The sequence below is a fragment of the Dendropsophus ebraccatus genome, chromosome 8 (genome assembly GCF_027789765.1).
Source record: "Dendropsophus ebraccatus isolate aDenEbr1 chromosome 8, aDenEbr1.pat, whole genome shotgun sequence".
Taxonomy (NCBI): Eukaryota; Metazoa; Chordata; class Amphibia; order Anura; family Hylidae; genus Dendropsophus; species Dendropsophus ebraccatus.
In genome coordinates, this window is record NC_091461.1 from 80245557 (window position 1) to 80262682 (window position 17126).

Below are 17126 nucleotides of genomic sequence, written 5' to 3' on the forward strand. Positions count from 1 at the left end.
TGGTGCAAAGTGAAACTGGCTCAGTTGCCCCTAGCAACCAATCAGATTCCACCTTTCATTTTCCAAAGAGTCTGTGAGGAATGAAAGGTGGAATCTGATTGGTTGCTAGGGGCAACTGAGCCAGTTTCACTATAAACCATGATTGATAAATCTCCACCATAGTCTATGTGCTAGGATCTACACCGCCTGTGTCACTGTGAGCTACTTTATGATGATGGTTTAGTCAACTGACTTTTATCCCAGCACCAGTGTAAATCAGCGTCCTGACTTAGTGTCTAATGATCGTAGCTACTATTATAGCCGAGCAATGTAATAAATCAACAGATGTAGCCGTCTCTGGGGTGCTCAGCATATAGCCGGCTTAGCCTAAGCACAACCCAATAGCTGTATCACTCTCTAATTGCCACTAGTTTTGATATATATGGCGGGCCTGTTACATCACAACCGTGATTTAAAATCTCACAGACACCCTCCACCCACCCGACGTTTCACCACATAAATCGTGGCGACAGTCCCCCTTCCTCCAGTGTGTACATAGTGTATATATATATATATATATATATATATAGACTTGTCCCTTCCTGTGTGTATGTAGCTGTATAACTCTGCTAATAATGACAAATAATAATGACTACAGAGTAAATCCACAGCCTTGAGTTGCTGCTCAGTGAGTTTCTTTTTACTTTTTTTAAACAAAATATCCCCATTTTGGCACGGGCAAGTGGGTGTGGCTTGCAAAAGGGGCGTGTCATAATTATCGTTCAATTATCGTTACCGCAGCTACTTGTGCGATAAACCGCGATATTGATTTTGGCCAATATCGCCCAGCCCTAGCGTGGGGCTTTATTTAAGACTGGCATACAAGTATACAATCTTTATTGTTGTAACTATCTCTCTCTACTCCATAAACTTGCCTTCTCCAATTGCACAGTCCCACTCTGTTCTGGATTGGAAGAATACACACACAAATAAATAAATATCAACCTTTACATCAGGTATATTTGGACTGAAACTTCTTAAGGGTACAAACACACACGGCATATACGCTGCGTATTTACTGCTGCGATACGCAGCAAATACGCAGCAGATACGCAGCAGATTAGATCTAAATAACTGAAAACAGCATCAAATCTGCACCATCAAATCTGCTGCGTATCTGCTGTGTGTGTTTGTACCCTAAGAAACTCGTGGTCTACAACTCTCCTATCTCTCCATGCCAAATCTTCTCCGCTATTACAGAGCTGCACAGATAGGACAAATGACCGTGAACAACTTCCTGATGCAAGCCACAATCTGGGTTTGTAATTTGTGTTTCTCTCCCTCAGGACACTAAATTGAAATTTATCCTGAGTCATGTGATTCCAGAATTTCTATAAAAGAACTGAGGGAAAAAGAAAAAAAAAACAATATGCAGGAAAAATGTCTCTGTGGAAAATAACAACAGAGGCCTTGCTATGTTTTAAAAATAAGGCTGTAAAATTTACTGGGGGGAAAAAAAAACTGCCAAAAAACACTTTAGCAGAAAAAAAATCCTGCAGGAATAGAATTTCATTTTTAGCCAATGACTCTATCTTCAAGTTTTTTAAGCCAAAAAACACCATGTGCGAAACCTGTTTTTTTTTTTTTTTGTTTCCAGAAAAAAAATAAAAGTCTAGTCCACCCTGAAAGGAGTGGAGACTTGTAAATCAACAGATGATGGTGTACCACTATCATAATACATATGGTTGTCAAAACAGATGTTCAACAAGCACATACAGATGTGATGTGCATACTGCTTATGCAGAAAGTAGGGACGAGCGAAATGAAGCAAATCACTCTGTCAGCTCAGCAGTCGGTTAATCAGCTGGCTGCCTTTGAACTGGGAGAAGTTTCCCAGGACTGGATTCAGCTTTTTCGGGCACATGGAGCGGCACAGAGTTCAAAGGCAGGCGGCTGATAAGCAGACTACCAAACTGACAAAGCGATTTGCTTCATTATTACTGTGTATTCCCTCATTTCTAGTAGAACGATTTTTGTAACAAACATTTCAGCTTTACCAACTTCACTTCATTGAGATCATTTTATTGGCAAAAACATACATACATAAAGCAAAAAATGCTTTTGTGATCATAAATGGTTACGATTTCTCTGATGCATTACCAGATTAGATCTCTTTGTGAATGATTTTCCACACTGCAAACATGAATATGGCTTCTCACCCGTGTGAATTCTGAGATGTTCAAGAAGCCTGGACTTGTTAGTAAAACCTTTCCCGCACTCAGAACATGGATATGGCTTCTCCCCTGTGTGAGTTCTTCGATGCTCTACCAAATGAGATTTATTCTTAAAACATTTCCCACATTCAGAACATGGAAACGGCTTCTCCCCTGTGTGAACGCGAAGATGTTCAAGAAGATTGGACTTCTTAGTAAACCGTTTGCCACAGTGAGGACATTCAAATGGCTTCTCCCCTGTGTGGATTTTCAGATGATTTGCCAGATTAGATTTCTGTGCAAAACAACGACCACATTCGTAGCATGAAAATGGTTTTTCCATCCTGTGAATCCTCTGATGCTTGGAAAGATACATTTTGAACCTAAATGGATTTCCATAGTCAGAAGATGAAAAATGTTTCATAACAGGGTCATTTACTAGTGTGAAATACTTATGAGAATCAGTAGCTGTGTATATTGTATCACTGAGATGAGGTGAATTGTGCTTAATGATTTGTGATGGATCAGAGAGAAAACCTCCATGTAAAGCAGGGTCATAAGCATGATCTAAGCCATGAAAAGCTGGGTGTACATTCAAGGCAACAGAGTTTTCTCCAGGTAGATTTCCTATGATGTTTCCAACTTCAGCTTCACAATCTGGATATAGGCCAAGATGTCCAACCAAACTATGATTTCCATGTGTTTCTGCTCAAAAGGAAATACAATTTAATTTCTAATGACCACATTGAACATTGTAAATTGACATCATTATTGTGTATCAGGAGTAAAAATATAACCCTTTTGTGTTGTACTACTTTGTATAACTTCGTTATAGAGAAAAGGACTACACAGGCTGGGTTATGCCCCTATTCCACAGATTGTTTAGAGGAGCAAACGAGCACTCTCAGCGCTAGTTTGCTCCTCATTCCCCGCTCGCTGCCGCCGCTATTCAACGCGGCTGCAGCGAGCGGGTGAGTGCGGGAGGGGGCGGCGGGGATCTGCGGGGGGATCGCTGATCGTCCGGGCAGCCCATAGGATATAGCAGCGTCTGCTGCCGATGCTCCTATTCAATGGAGCGACGGCAGCAGATCGCTGCTATATCAGTCGCTTGTTTTTCAACATGTTGAAAAACAAGCGACTGCAACGATCAGCCGACATGAACGATGTCGGCTGATCGTTGCACTCTATTCCACCGGACGATTATCGTCCGTAGCGGCCGATATCGGCCGAATACGAACGATAATCGTTCCGTGGAATAGGGCCTTTAGGACTTTAGCTATGAGTAAAGGCCCTATTGCACAAAACGGTTATAAGCAATACTTGGCCAATTACTGGCCACTCCAGCCGATAATGGTTTGGTGTAACAGCACATGTTATAAGATCATGATCAGCTATCATGCACAATGTCAGCTGATCGTGGTCTTTCAACATAATTAAAGATGCCAGATCATGTCAGCGACTGTCTGCTGCAAGTCGCTCCTTGTAATAGGAATGGTGGCAGAACACCAACACTGACTTCAATGGCAATCTAAGGATTGTCCAGGAAGCCCCTCATGCTGCTCCCCGTGGCCACGCTGTTCCCTGCTCACTTTATGCGTGTATTAGCACAGGCAGCAAGCGGGGACCGAGCCCCTAATATAATTAACATTTTTTAATATTTACACTTAAAGATGTTCCCATTCCAGATATTTCTGGAATTATGTTTGTGTAGTACCGCTTACTGTTTTTTTTCAATAGATTTACAGTGTCTACTTGTTAAATGTCAAAGGAGATGCTAAGCAAGTGCAACTGCAATCTCATTCCCTGCCAAGAGGGTTGTAAGAGATAAACAAGGAGAAAATACAGTTTCTTGTATTTTAAAGCTACTACCTGTCTTGATAAGGATAGGACATTCCTCCTGATACTTCTGTTCATCCATCATATATGACACTTCCTCTTCACGAACTTCCTCCACTTTAATTCTGATGCAGTCTTTATCCTAAAATAAACAGTATAACCATACAAAACATATGTTTTACTTAAGGCCCTATTCCACCAACAGATCTGATGACAGATTATCTGCCAAAGATTTGAAGCCAAACCCAGGAATGGATTTTAAAAGAGGAGAAATCCAGTCTTTCCTTTATGACCTGTTCTCTGATTATAGTCTGTTCCTGGGTTTGCATTCAAATCTTTGGCAGATAATCTGTCGTCAGATCTGTTGGTTAAGGACAGAGCCAATTCGTTTTTGCACTTCTGTTTTTTTCCTCCTTGTGCTTAAAAGGCCATAGAATTTGCATTTTTTCGAGGGGCGTGACCAGCCATGGCCGTGTGAGGAAGCTTCTGCCTGAGCTCCTCCAGACCCAGACTCTAATCTGTCGGCATCGGCCACCTTAACCATGGGGAAAACGGCGAAAAAGAGCAGGGGACACTCCTCTACCCGCACTGCATCCCCCCAGGGGGATATTGGGACATATTTCACCCGTCCGGAGCCATTGGGGCCTGCTAAGGGGACGGAGCTGCCGGACATAGAACATGGCCGCCGCCATGCTGACGAGGCGCCAGATCCCCCCACAGCGGCCCGCACCCGGTCATCTGTGGCCGCCACCGAGAGCCAACACCTACCGGTGGTCCCCGCAGGCATCGGCACCTCCTCACAGGATCCGGAGAAGACTGCCGCGACCTCCTCCCGGCCGCACACCCGATCCGCCATGTGCTCTGGCGGCCATCTTGCTGCTATCCTGGATGACGCGCAGCTCCTCCAGAACACGCCGGGAGAGCTACAGCAGCGGGAGAACACCACCGCGAGTGCCCGGCAAGTACCCTCTTCCCCCACAACGAGCCCGCATTGTGCCCCCCCACTGGTGGCGCTGCCGCCGCGGCGCTCACAAGGCGATTCCCTCACCGGGCCTCCTGCGGCCTTGCCTCTAAGTGACGCCCCAGGCCTCAACCCTCAGGCACCACTATGGGACTGTGCAGCTGTGAGTGGCCCTTGGTTCGCACCCCCAATCTCTGCTGAGAATCAGCTAGGGGGCCCCCTGCCTCTACTCCCACCCGCACAAGGAGGACTTTCCCCTGCTTCTTCCTCACCCCAATGGTCCTCGGGTTCCTCTTGGGGCAGCTCACCCCCACATGCCTCGGCTGCTGTAACTCACACAGTTGCTCTTATACATGCCCCGGCTACCTCTGTTTCTCCTACTGCACGGGTATTATCCTCTAGAAGGCTACCAGATATACCTCCCTCCCTTGAGGGTACCCCCCCTATCTTTAGGGTCTGCTCCCAACCTCCACCCTCCGGAATTCCTGACTTGTCATTCCCACTGACTTCTGGTCGCCCCGCAGTAATGGATGAGGACAGGCCAGTGTCCCTATCGGATCTCAGAGCTCTCACCCAGTCTCTTCCTACTAAAACTGACATTTCCACTCTGGCCAAGCAGTTGCTAGATGAATGTAAACATGAATTTGCGCAATTTCGTGCTGAGCTCACATCGGTTTCATCTAAAGTAGGTGTACTGGAAACTGCGCAAGAGACTACCTCCACTACCCTGTCTGCTCTTCAATCCACTGTACAATTGCATTCCGACCAGCTATTTGCCCTGCAACAGCACATGGACGATATTGAGAATCGCAACAGGCGTAATAATCTCAGGATCCGTGGACTCCCGGAATCTATACCTTCTTCCGACCTATTTACTGTACTATCCACCATCTTTAATGACCTCCTGGAGCAGCCGCCCAATACGCACATCGAGATAGACAGAGCACATAGGGCACTGCGGCCCCCTAGCCGTGATGACCAGAGGCCCAGAGACGTTATATGCCGCATTCATTTTTACTCTACTAAAGAGGAAATCCTTCTGAGAGCCCGACGTCGACGTAACGTCACCTACAGAGGAGTGCATCTGCTTATTTTACAGGACCTTTCCCGGCACACTCTAGCCCAGAGAGCTGCTCTTCGCCCGGTATTGGACATCCTACGTGATCGCAATATCCCCTTTCGCTGGGGGTTCCCCTTTGCCCTCATTGTCCGCTGGAATAACCGAGTTCTTACCCTGCGGGCACCAGAGGACATCCCGGGCTTTCTACAAGACCTAAACATTACTGGCATCGCTGTACCTGAATGGCCCTCACTGCTGTCCTCCTCCAGGAATGCCAAGAGGCCACTGTCACCTCGATCTTCCACATCTCCAGCCGGGGGCCCCCGAGCCTCTAGACGGAACAGCCCACGCCAGACCTCGGCCTCCTCTCCGCACGCTCCTGTCCAGGATGGCCCCCGTACCCATCTCCCCTGAGTCATGGACAGCATTTGGTGTTTAGTGGTTTATTGCCATCCCCGTTACTGTTGGATCAGTTTACATGTTTAATAGCCGATATATGCCTTGGAATTATTTGCACTTCACCATCTGGGTCTGTGAGGGAGTCTTGGGTCTTTGCATCTACATGCTTAGCTGTCTCTTCCCCCCAATAGATGGGAAACCCAGCCTGGGTGGTTCCGGGTATGGTAGTACTCAGTTTAGAGTTATTGAAGTTTACGCTGCAGTTTTGCTCTTACTGCTGTTGTTGTATCTGTGTGTGTCCTTGTCTGTCTATGTCTCCCCCCCCCCTAATTTTCTCTATTTCATTTCCTGTAACAGTTCCGGTCACTCCCTGGAAGTTCTCGGCTGCGCCTGCCGGCGTTTTTTGTGAATGGCAGACTTACACATAGCATCCTACAACGCGAGGGGATTGAACACACCCCAGGAAAGATCGCAGGTTCTTCACCATTTCCACCGCCGACAGGTACACATACTTTGTCTGCAGGAGACACATTTTAAATCAGGCCACGCACCCTCCATTCGGGATAGACATTATACACAATGGTTCTTCGCTAACAACCCCGATTCCAGAACTAAAGGGGTGGCCATAGCTGTTCATAAGTCGCTGCCGTGTCAGATCCTGTCTTGCACAGTTGACCCAGCAGCACGATACCTAATACTTTCCCTCTCCATTAGTGGCCACGTCTTTACCATAATCAATGCCTATGCCCCGAACCACGATCAAGTTGCTTTTCTTATGAACTTGATTGATCTTTCCCTCCCCTTGGTCAGAGGGACAGTGCTCCTTTGCGGGGATCTTAACCTCACCCTAGATCCCTCCTTGGATAATTCTACGGGCCGCGCGAGCCTTTCATACGCTGCCATTAAAAAAGCCAAAAGAGCCTTACTCCAATTACAGCTATACGATGTCTGGCGACTCTTGCACTCGGCTGACCGGGATTACACCTTCTTTTCTAATCCACACGGGACATACAGCCGCATTGACCACATTCTCCTCCAACATAGTGCATTGCCGTGGCTGGCTGCCGCCTCCATAGGCAATATACTATGGTCTGATCACGCCCCGGTATTCTGCTCCCTCACCCTACCTTTTCTATCTAAGACTACATGGTCGTGGCGTCTAAATGAGTCTTTGCTTCTAGATACGGTGTGTTTGGCTGATCTGAAGCAAACTATTACCCATTTTCGCTCGGACCATTCTGCTGACACAACCTCTCCTATCATTCAATGGGAGGCGCTTAAATGTGTGCTCAGGGGAGTACTTATAAAACACGGATCTAGGCTCAAAAAGGCGAAGGCTGCATCCCTGCAAAAAGCTCTTGCAAAGGTTTCCTCTTTGGAACTGGCCCACAAGCGAGCCCTGTCTCTACCTCTGCTACGAGACTTACAAATAGCCCGCTTGGAGGTTAAGCGTCTCCTTGAGGCATCTTGGGGAAGACTTCTCCAAACATGCCGCAGTAGATTCTATGAATACGGTAATAAATGTGGGCGCATGTTGGCCAGAGCCTTGAGGAATCGGATGGCACAATTACACATTGGCTGTATCAGGAACCCCGCTCACCAACTTAAGCACATTAGCTCAGATATAGCATCCACTTTTCACACATATTATTCTGCCCTGTACCACCTTCCAAACTCCCGGCCCGCGACTCCTGGGCCCTTCTCCCCTCCACCCCTTGCAACGCGTCTCCCCACTGAGACCATAGAGGATTTGGAGGAGCCATTTGCTGCACACGAATTAGCTTATGTGATCTCACAATTGCCCGGGGGGAAGAGTCCAGGACCCGACGGCCTGACTGCCCAGTTCTACAAGGCTCTCTCAGAACCTCTTTCTCCTATCCTACTCTCTGCTTTTAATTCTATATCAGACTCTGTTCCCTTCCCACCTCATGCTACCAATGCACATGTCACCCTTATCCCTAAACCGGGTAAAGACCCCCAGCTTTGTAGTAGCTATCGCCCGATCTCCCTATTAAACGTAGACTTAAAAATGTATTCGAAATTATTGGCCAATAGGTTGAATCCCCACTTGCCCTCTCTTATTCACCCTGACCAAGTGGGCTTTGTGCCAGGGAGAGAAGCCTGTGATAATACCCTCAAAACTCTGGATATTATCCACTATGCGCAATCACACCATATCCCCCTGATGATCCTCTCATTAGATGCCGAGAAGGCGTTTGACAGGATCTCATGGCTCTCCCTGACGCAAACCCTGCAACATATTGGAATAGGTCCCTCCTTCCTCGCTAAAATAATGGCTTTATATAAGAACCCTTTGGCTCAACTGAAAGTGAATGGTACACTCTCGGCCCCCTTTCCCATTTTTAATGGAACCAGACAGGGGTGCCCGTTATCCCCTCTCCTATATGCATTAATCATGGAAAATTTGCTAGCCTCTATTCGTTCCGACCCAGACATCACAGGTATACGTATTGGGAACCAGGAATATAAATGCTCCGCCTTTGCGGACGACCTCCTCGTATACGTCTCAAATCCGCATATTGCCCTCCCCGCCCTGATGGCTAGGTTGGAACAATTTGGAGTGTGGTCTAATTTCAAAATCAATTTCTCCAAGTCTGAAGCCCTGAACGTGTCCCTAGACCCCAAAGTGGCAAGCACCATCCAGTCCAATTTCCCTTTTGCTTGGCCCAAATCTGGTATCACCTATCTGGGCATTCGGATCCCCCCCGCCCTCTCCCACTTATTTGAGGTAAACTTCCTCCCCTTATTGACACGTTTTATTAAGGATCTTGATGCCTGGAACAAGAAGGAATTTTCTTGGTTTGGGAGAATCAACATCCTGAAAATGACATTACTGCCCCGGCTTTTGTATTTGCTGCAGACCATCCCCGTGTACATCCCTATTTCCTTTTGGAAACGAGTGCAACGTTGCTTCACCTCGTTTGTGTGGTCCGCAGGTCGTCCTAGGATTAGGCGGGAGACCCTATCTCGCTCTAAAGATGCGGGCGGGGTTGGTCTGCCAGATTGTCATTTATATTATCTGGCCTGTGTCCACGCTCGGGTTTTGGACATGGTCCATCATTCCCACTCTAAGCTGTGGGTTCGACTTGCGCAGGCGCAATGCCCTAGACCTCTATCCACCCTCCCTTGGACCTGGTCACCCTCTGTGCGGGATGTCACTGCTTTGTCCTACGTTACACGACATACACTGGCCTCTCTACACCGGGCGGGCAATTCCCATGCTCTGCTGCGTAGGCTTGGACCACTGACCCCCATAACACATAATCCACAGTTTCCACCGGGCCTTTCTCCCTCTTTCTTGGGGCTTCCGGCGGACCGGGTCCTCCGTTTCCACCAGGTACTCAAACAGGGCTCCCTTTTGCCCTTACCAGTGATCCTGGATACTACCTCACCTACTGTACGACACTCGTTTGAATATGTTCAACTACAACATTTCTACTCTTCCTCTAAACGCACGCACTCCCTACACCAGGAACTGACAGACTTTGAGCATCTATATGTGTCTCCTTCCTGCCCGCCACACATCATCTCTGTGGTATACCAACAGCTGCTGTCCTCGGGCTCGCAACACTTACCATCGTTCTGTTCTGCATGGGAGTCGGAATTGGGGAAAAGCTTTACACCACAACAATGGTCTAAGGCTTTTTTTCTTTCGCACAAGGCAGTACTGGCTTGTAAATCGCAAGAAACCAGTTATAAGATTATCTCCCGGTGGTATCGTGTTCCTGCCCTTCTCCACAAGTGGTATCCCTCAGTTCCTGCTGTGTGCTGGCGTTGTGAGGAAGTTGGGGGAACTATGACACACATTTGGCATACATGTTCACGGCTGCGGGGGTACTGGTCATCTATCCTGCGCACTATACATGCTGTCACGGGCATCCTTATTCCCAACACCCCGGAAGCGGTGCTGCTGTATATGTTTCCCACTGCCCAATCCCGATTTAAGAAGTCCTTAGCCAGACATCTCCTGCAGGCGGCAAAGACAGTACTTCCCCGACGGTGGAGAACCACGGAACCCCCTACACTAGATGATTGGTATGCCGAAATTGCCCAAATTCATGACATGGAGAATCTTATTGCGGTTACCCCAACAGCTGTAAAGAAGTATACAGCCACCTGGAGCTCATGGTTGCTCTTCCGTTCCTCAGACTCATATAGGGACGCTGATATTTAAGGTCGCTTTGGGAAGTGCCTTCCCCCCTCGCTATCCAACCTCACCGCCTTAATTGTAGGCGCAGCCGAGTGATATTCCTTATCTTCCATGATATATGTTGCTGTGACCACATACTATTTAGATGACGTAGAGTATCCCCCTCCCTCCCTTCATTTTGTCTCTTTGTCCTTGTCTTGTTCTGTTACTCTCAATATATGTCTATTTGCTCATGACAGGCCTTTCTTTAAGTTGTTTTTCGCAAGAACATGTAATCTATGAATGGCTGCGGTCATGAGATCCTGCTGCACACTTAGGGCGTCCATCATTTCTACTATTATTGCTTATGACAGGTCAGGGCCAATGTAAGTGACCATAGCGCTGGATATGTACTGCAGGAGTGGGTATATTTGGCGAGCAGCCTCGTCACCTAGCAGCTGGGTCCCTTGACCGTCTGTTGTACTGTATGGATAACGCCTTGTCATTGTTCTCTCTCTTTTTTTATGTTTTATGTTTTGATGAGGACTCAACGTCCTTTGTTTGTTATTCTCATATAAAAATAAATAAAACTTTAAATATGAAAAAAGAATTTGCATTTTTTCACCTAGAGACCCACATGAGCCCTTATTTTTGTGCCACCAATTGTACTTTGCAATGACAGGCTTTTCATAAAGTACACTGTAAAAACCCCCAAAAATTTAATATGTGGTAACATTTTTTTTAAAAAAAAAGTGCATTTTTTTTATTTGAGGAGTATTTATTTTTACACCGTTCGCCCTGGGGTAAAACTGACTTGTTATACATGTTCTTCATGTTCTTACAACGATATGTAACATGAATAACTTTTATATTATGTGATGGCTTGGAAAAAATTCAAACAATTGTTAAATATATGTTCCTTAACCCCTTAGCGACCCATGACGTATCTGATACGTCATGGTGCCGCTCGGGGTGTTCAGAGCGGGGTCCCGCCGGGACCCCGCTCTGAACGGCGCTGATCCCGGCTGACACGTGCAGCCGGGCAAGTGCCTCTATTAGCCGGCGCGGGTCCCGTTGCCGCGCCGGCTAATTAAGCCTCTAAGTGCAGCTGTCAAACCTGACAGCTGCACTTAGAGGCTTCAGACCTCACGTCCCTGGTGTCTAGTGGGATGGATCTCCCCCCGCGATGCGATCGCGGGGGGGAGATCCGTTCTTCTGCCCATGCCGGGCCTCAGCGTCGGAATGACGCTGATCCCGGCTCGGCAATAGATTGCTATGGCCTGCAGCAGGCCATAGTAATCTATGACCGATCTAATCGATCTTTGCTGTGTATATACACAGCATTGATCTCTATGAGAGATCAGTGCTGTCTATATACAAGTTCCCCAGGGGGGCTTCAAGTTACAGTAAAAAAAAAAGTAAAAAAGTGTTTATTAATAAAAAATCCCCTCCCCTAATAAAAGTCCAAATCACCCCCCTTTTCCCATTTTATAAATATAAATTAATAAATAAATAAACATATTTAGTATCGCCGCGCGCGTAATCGCCCGAACTATTCATTAATCACATTCCTGATCTCGCATGGTAAACGGCGTCAGCGCCAAAAAATTCCAAAGTGCAAAATTGCGCATTTTTGGTCGCATCAAATCCAGAAAAAATGTAATAAAAAACGATCAAAAAGTCGTATATGCGCAATCAAGGTACCGATAGAAAGAACACATCATGGCGCAAAAACTGACACCTCACACAGCCCCATAGACCAAAGGATAAAAGCGCTATAAGCCGGGGAATGAAGCGATTTTAAGGAACGTATATTTGTTAACAATGGTTTGAATTTTTTACAGGCCATCCGATACAATATAAGTTATACATGTTATATATCATAGTAATCGTAACGACTTGAGGAACATGCATAACAAGTCAGTTTTACCATAGGACGGACGGCGTAAATGCAAAACTCCCCGAAATCAAAACAAATTTGTTTTTTTTTCAATTTGACAGCGCAAATGATTTTTTTCCGGTTTCGCAGCATATGTTATGGAAAAATAATGCCTGTCATTGCAAAGTACAATTGGTTTCGCAAAAAATAAGCGCTCATATACGTCTCTAGGTGAAAAAATGCAAGCGCTATGGACTTTTAAACTTAAAATGGAATAAGCAAAAGCGCAAAAACGAAAATAGGCTTTGACCTTAAGGGGTTAAAATCGCTCTATTCCCAGGCTTATAACGCTTTTATCCTTTGGTCTATGGGGCTGTGTGAGGTGTAATTTTTTGCGCCATGATGTGTTCTTTCTATCGGTATCTTGATTGCGCATATGCGACTTCTTGATCGCTTTTTATTACAATTTTTCTGAACTTGATGCGACCAAAAATGCGCAATTTTGCATTTTGGAATTTTTTTGCGCTTACACCATTTACCGTGTGAAATCAGGAATGTGATAAATTAATATTTTGTGCGATTACACACACGGCGATACCAAACATGTTTGTTTATTTATTTTTATTTATAACATGGGGAAAGGGGGCTTTTTATTAACACTTTTTTTTTAAACACATATACTAGAAGATTCCCTGGGGGACTTCTAGTATATGCACACTGATTTCTAATTGAGATCTATGCAGTATAGATATACTGCATAGATCAATGAGATAGGCACTGGATTCCTTTCGGCTGCTGCAGCCAAAAGCAAATCGAGTGCCGAGGCGGGATCAGCGCCATTACGGCGCAGAACCCGGCTCAGGTCAGATGCGGGGATCGCGGGGGGCGATCCCCCCCCACTAGACACCAGGGAGTGGGACAGCAAGCATGGGGATCGGACTGTGCCCGCTAATAGCCGCACGGTCCCACTCTGAACTCCCCGAGGTGACAGCAGGGCGTAAGTATACGCCCATGGTCGTTAAGGGGCTAAAGGGAATCTATCACCTACAATTCACGTTGTAAACTGATGACACTGTTAGATAGCTAACATAGATAGATCAAAGAAACAATGTATAAAAATGCTTTTATTCTATAGCACAAAAAGTCAGTCTTTCCTGAGCTCCTGAAAGGCAGCAAGCTGTAACACCTCCTCCCCCTCCCATACCTGACCCTGCTTGGGACTCTGTAGGCCGCCAACCCGCCCCTGTGACACGGTCAGCGTAATATAATTTTTTAGCAACACGCTGAATCACAGAGCAGCACCAAAGGTAACAATGCAATACTCGTGTGATAGGAAACTGGCAGCATGGACATGCCAGTTTCCCTTTAACATCTGGTTTAATATTTGTTAAGGCCTCAGTTTCACATACCTCATGAACTTCAGAATTTTCCTTTGTATGAACCTCGAAATAAGAATGACTGAGACATTTCTCTGGTGTATTAGTGTAACTGGATCCATCTAAAAGAAAAAAAAATACGTTCTTTGTACATGATGATTTGTTATATCTAGATGAGTGTCCGCATCAACAATAGTAAGGGTATGTTTACACTGAGTAAATCAGGTGGAATTCCGCAGCTTCCAACCTGCCTCAGTGTGCCATAGCCTGTCTATGGGAGAGCTCGCGCGCCTCCACTTCCGCCACTCTTCACTCAAAGAACTGATGTGTCAATTCTTTGAGCGGCGAGCAATGGCAGCGGAGGCGCGAGAGCTCTCCCATAGACAGGCTATGGCACACTGAGGCAGGCGGGATTCCGCGGCGGAAAGTTCTGCCTGATTACTCAGTGGGAGCATACCCTAAAGGTGACTGTACATAATATGCTGGATGCATGTTTATCATCTGTTTCTCCCAACATTGAAACTTTGGCTGAACATGCATTTTTTTTATATTAATGGGGAGAGGGCAATGGGCACCTCTGGCAGTGGCTAATTTCCTGTAGAAACAAAGAGCTCAATATGCCACGTTACTTTTTACTATGAGGGAAAATGTAGTTGGGCAGTGGGATGAGACAAGTACACTTTAAACCAGGGCTGTGGAGTCGGTAAGCCGCAGCTCCGACTCCAACTCAGACTCCTGAATTTTATCAGGACCGACTCCCGACTCAGACTCCTGCTCCTTGTTAAATGGCTGGTCATATACCTGGGGAGTTATCTATCACACTGGCTCAGCAGCTTCTCCCTAATGTCCTACATGATCCTGGGGAGACTTGTGAGGGAATAAAGGAATACTGTATATAAAGCAGCTTCTCCTGTGTGTGCAGTGGATGCAGCCAGTCTCCAGCCTCCATGTCCTGAACTACTCAGAACTAGACTAGATGGAGCAGGTGGTCTTTTCCTGCTGACAATCTACTATGTTTCTAACTAAATATTCACCATACACACAGAAACACTGCTAACAATGCCAGATACCTGTAATATAGAGGTCAGCCATAGTGATATACAGGGGGGGGGGGGGTCACACATAGTGATATAGAGGGGTCAGCCATAGTGATATAGAAGGTCACTGTGGGGACACGTAATAGCACGCGCACACACACACAGCCTGCTGCAGCCATAGCATGCATACACACACACACACACACACACACACACACACAGCCTGCTGCAGCCATAGCACACCCACCCACACAGCCTGCTGCAGCTATAGCACACACACACACACACACAACCTGCTGCAGCTATAGCACACACACACACAACCTGCTGCAGCTATAGCACACACACACACACACACACACACAACCTGCTGCAGCCATAGCACACACACAGTCTACTGCAGCCATGCACACACACACACACACACACACAGCCTGCAGCAGCCATAGCATGCACACACACAGCCTGCTGTAGTCATAGCACACACACAGCCTACTGCAGCCATACACACAGCTGCGGCCATTGAACACTGAAGAAAAACATACAATCTTCTCCCAGAGAGAAAACCCCACACTGAGGACAGAGGTTACAGCTACACTACTTATGTCTTCTCCTCCTTCTCTAGATTACACAGGATATCTCCATATTACACTGCTGCTCATATACAGTCATCCAGCATCCAGGAAGAGAACAGCACAGATCTCCCCCCACACAATGGACTCTTCCAGCTCAGAAACAAACTGCCAAATAGTGACCGACAACTTTGCCCCGACCACCCTTATCTAATAGGGCCAGTGTCCTATTACTGATATATTCCCTGACCACCCTTATGTAATAGGGCCAGTGTCCTATTACTGATATATTCCCTGACCACCCTTATGTAATAGGGCCAGTGTCCTATTACTGATATATTCCCCGACCACCCTTATCTAATAGGGCCAGTGTCCTATTACTGATATATTCCCTGACCACCCTTATGTAATAGGGCCAGTGTCCTATTACTGATATATTCCCCGACCACCCTTATCTAATAGGGCCAGTGTCCGATTACTGATATATTCCCTGACCACCCTTATGTAATAGGGCCAGTGTCCTATTACTGATATATTCCCCAACCACCCTTATCTAATAGGGCCAGTGTCCTATTACTGATATATTCCCTGACCACCCTTATGTAATAGGGCCAGTGTCCTATTACTGATATATTCCCCGACCACCCTTATCTAATAGGGCCAGTGTCCTATTACTGATATATTCCCTGACCACCCTTATGTAATAGGGCCAGTGTCCTATTACTGATATATTCCCTGACCACCCTTATCTAATAGGGCCAGTGTCCTATTACTGATATATTCCCCGAACACCCTTATCTAATAGGGCCAATGTCCTATTACTGATATATTCCCTGACCACCCTTATGTAATAGGGCGGGTGTCCTATTAAAATGTTGCTCATAATATATATACATGAGCAAAACTTGTAAAATTCGTATCAAAATTCAATTCTAAATTTTTTTAAAGATTTTTTTAAAGCTGGAGTCGGAGTCGGTACATTTTTTTCCGACTGCTACTCCAGCCAAAGCTAGCTCCGACTCCGACTCCACAGCCCTGCTTTAAACCATCAGCTACTTCTCAAAAGCCTCATGTGCATTGCCAGCTTCTTCAGGGCATCAAACCTGCTCTTTACCTATTCTTTAAAATAACTAAATCTTTCCTTACCCAGTGATATGAGTGGTTGGTAGGTCTCCATCATGATGTCCTTGTACAGATCCTTGTGTCCTTCTAAATACTCCCACTCTTCCATGGAGAAATAGACAGTGACATCCTGACATCTTAAAGGAACCTGACACACACAATGATACAATTGTCATGTTAAGACATTCACTGTTATTGCTGTATAATGTCCCAGTGGTCCTTACCTCTCCAGTCAGCAATCCAATGATCTTATTGGTGAGGTCTAGGATCTTCTGCTCATTGTTTTTTTCATGTATCTGAGTCTTGTTCCTTCCTCCTGACCCTCGAGGTTTCCAGATAGGTGACACATTTTTGCTGGATTTCTTTGCAGGTTCATACTTCTGATAATAAAGCAGAGGATAAACTGTAGTGTAACCTATAATATTTTGTGAGTCTCCAAACTAAACTCTTCCCTCCCAAACATATCCTGATGCAGCAGCCAGGCTAATATTTCCTTCTGGCCACTACAATAACGCGTTTCCCATAAACAAGTTGTTGTACTG

The 17126-nt window shown here is 46.1% G+C and overlaps 1 protein-coding gene across 1 annotated transcript in view; it reads right to left on the reverse strand.

Moving 5' to 3' along the window:
- Positions 1-2040: 2040 nt before the first annotated feature.
- LOC138798918 (zinc finger protein 665-like) overlaps positions 2041-17126 on the reverse strand; it is a 41380-nt gene continuing 26294 nt past the window's right edge. The window contains exons 11-15 of the mRNA XM_069979535.1: positions 16809-16964; positions 16609-16732; positions 13887-13975; positions 4062-4170; positions 2041-2897 (exon numbers count right to left, since the gene is read on the reverse strand). Coding sequence (XP_069835636.1) covers positions 2107-2897; positions 4062-4170; positions 13887-13975; positions 16609-16732; positions 16809-16964 — 1269 coding nt within the window. The 3' untranslated portion in view covers positions 2041-2106. The remainder of the gene's footprint in view (positions 2898-4061; positions 4171-13886; positions 13976-16608; positions 16733-16808; positions 16965-17126) is intronic.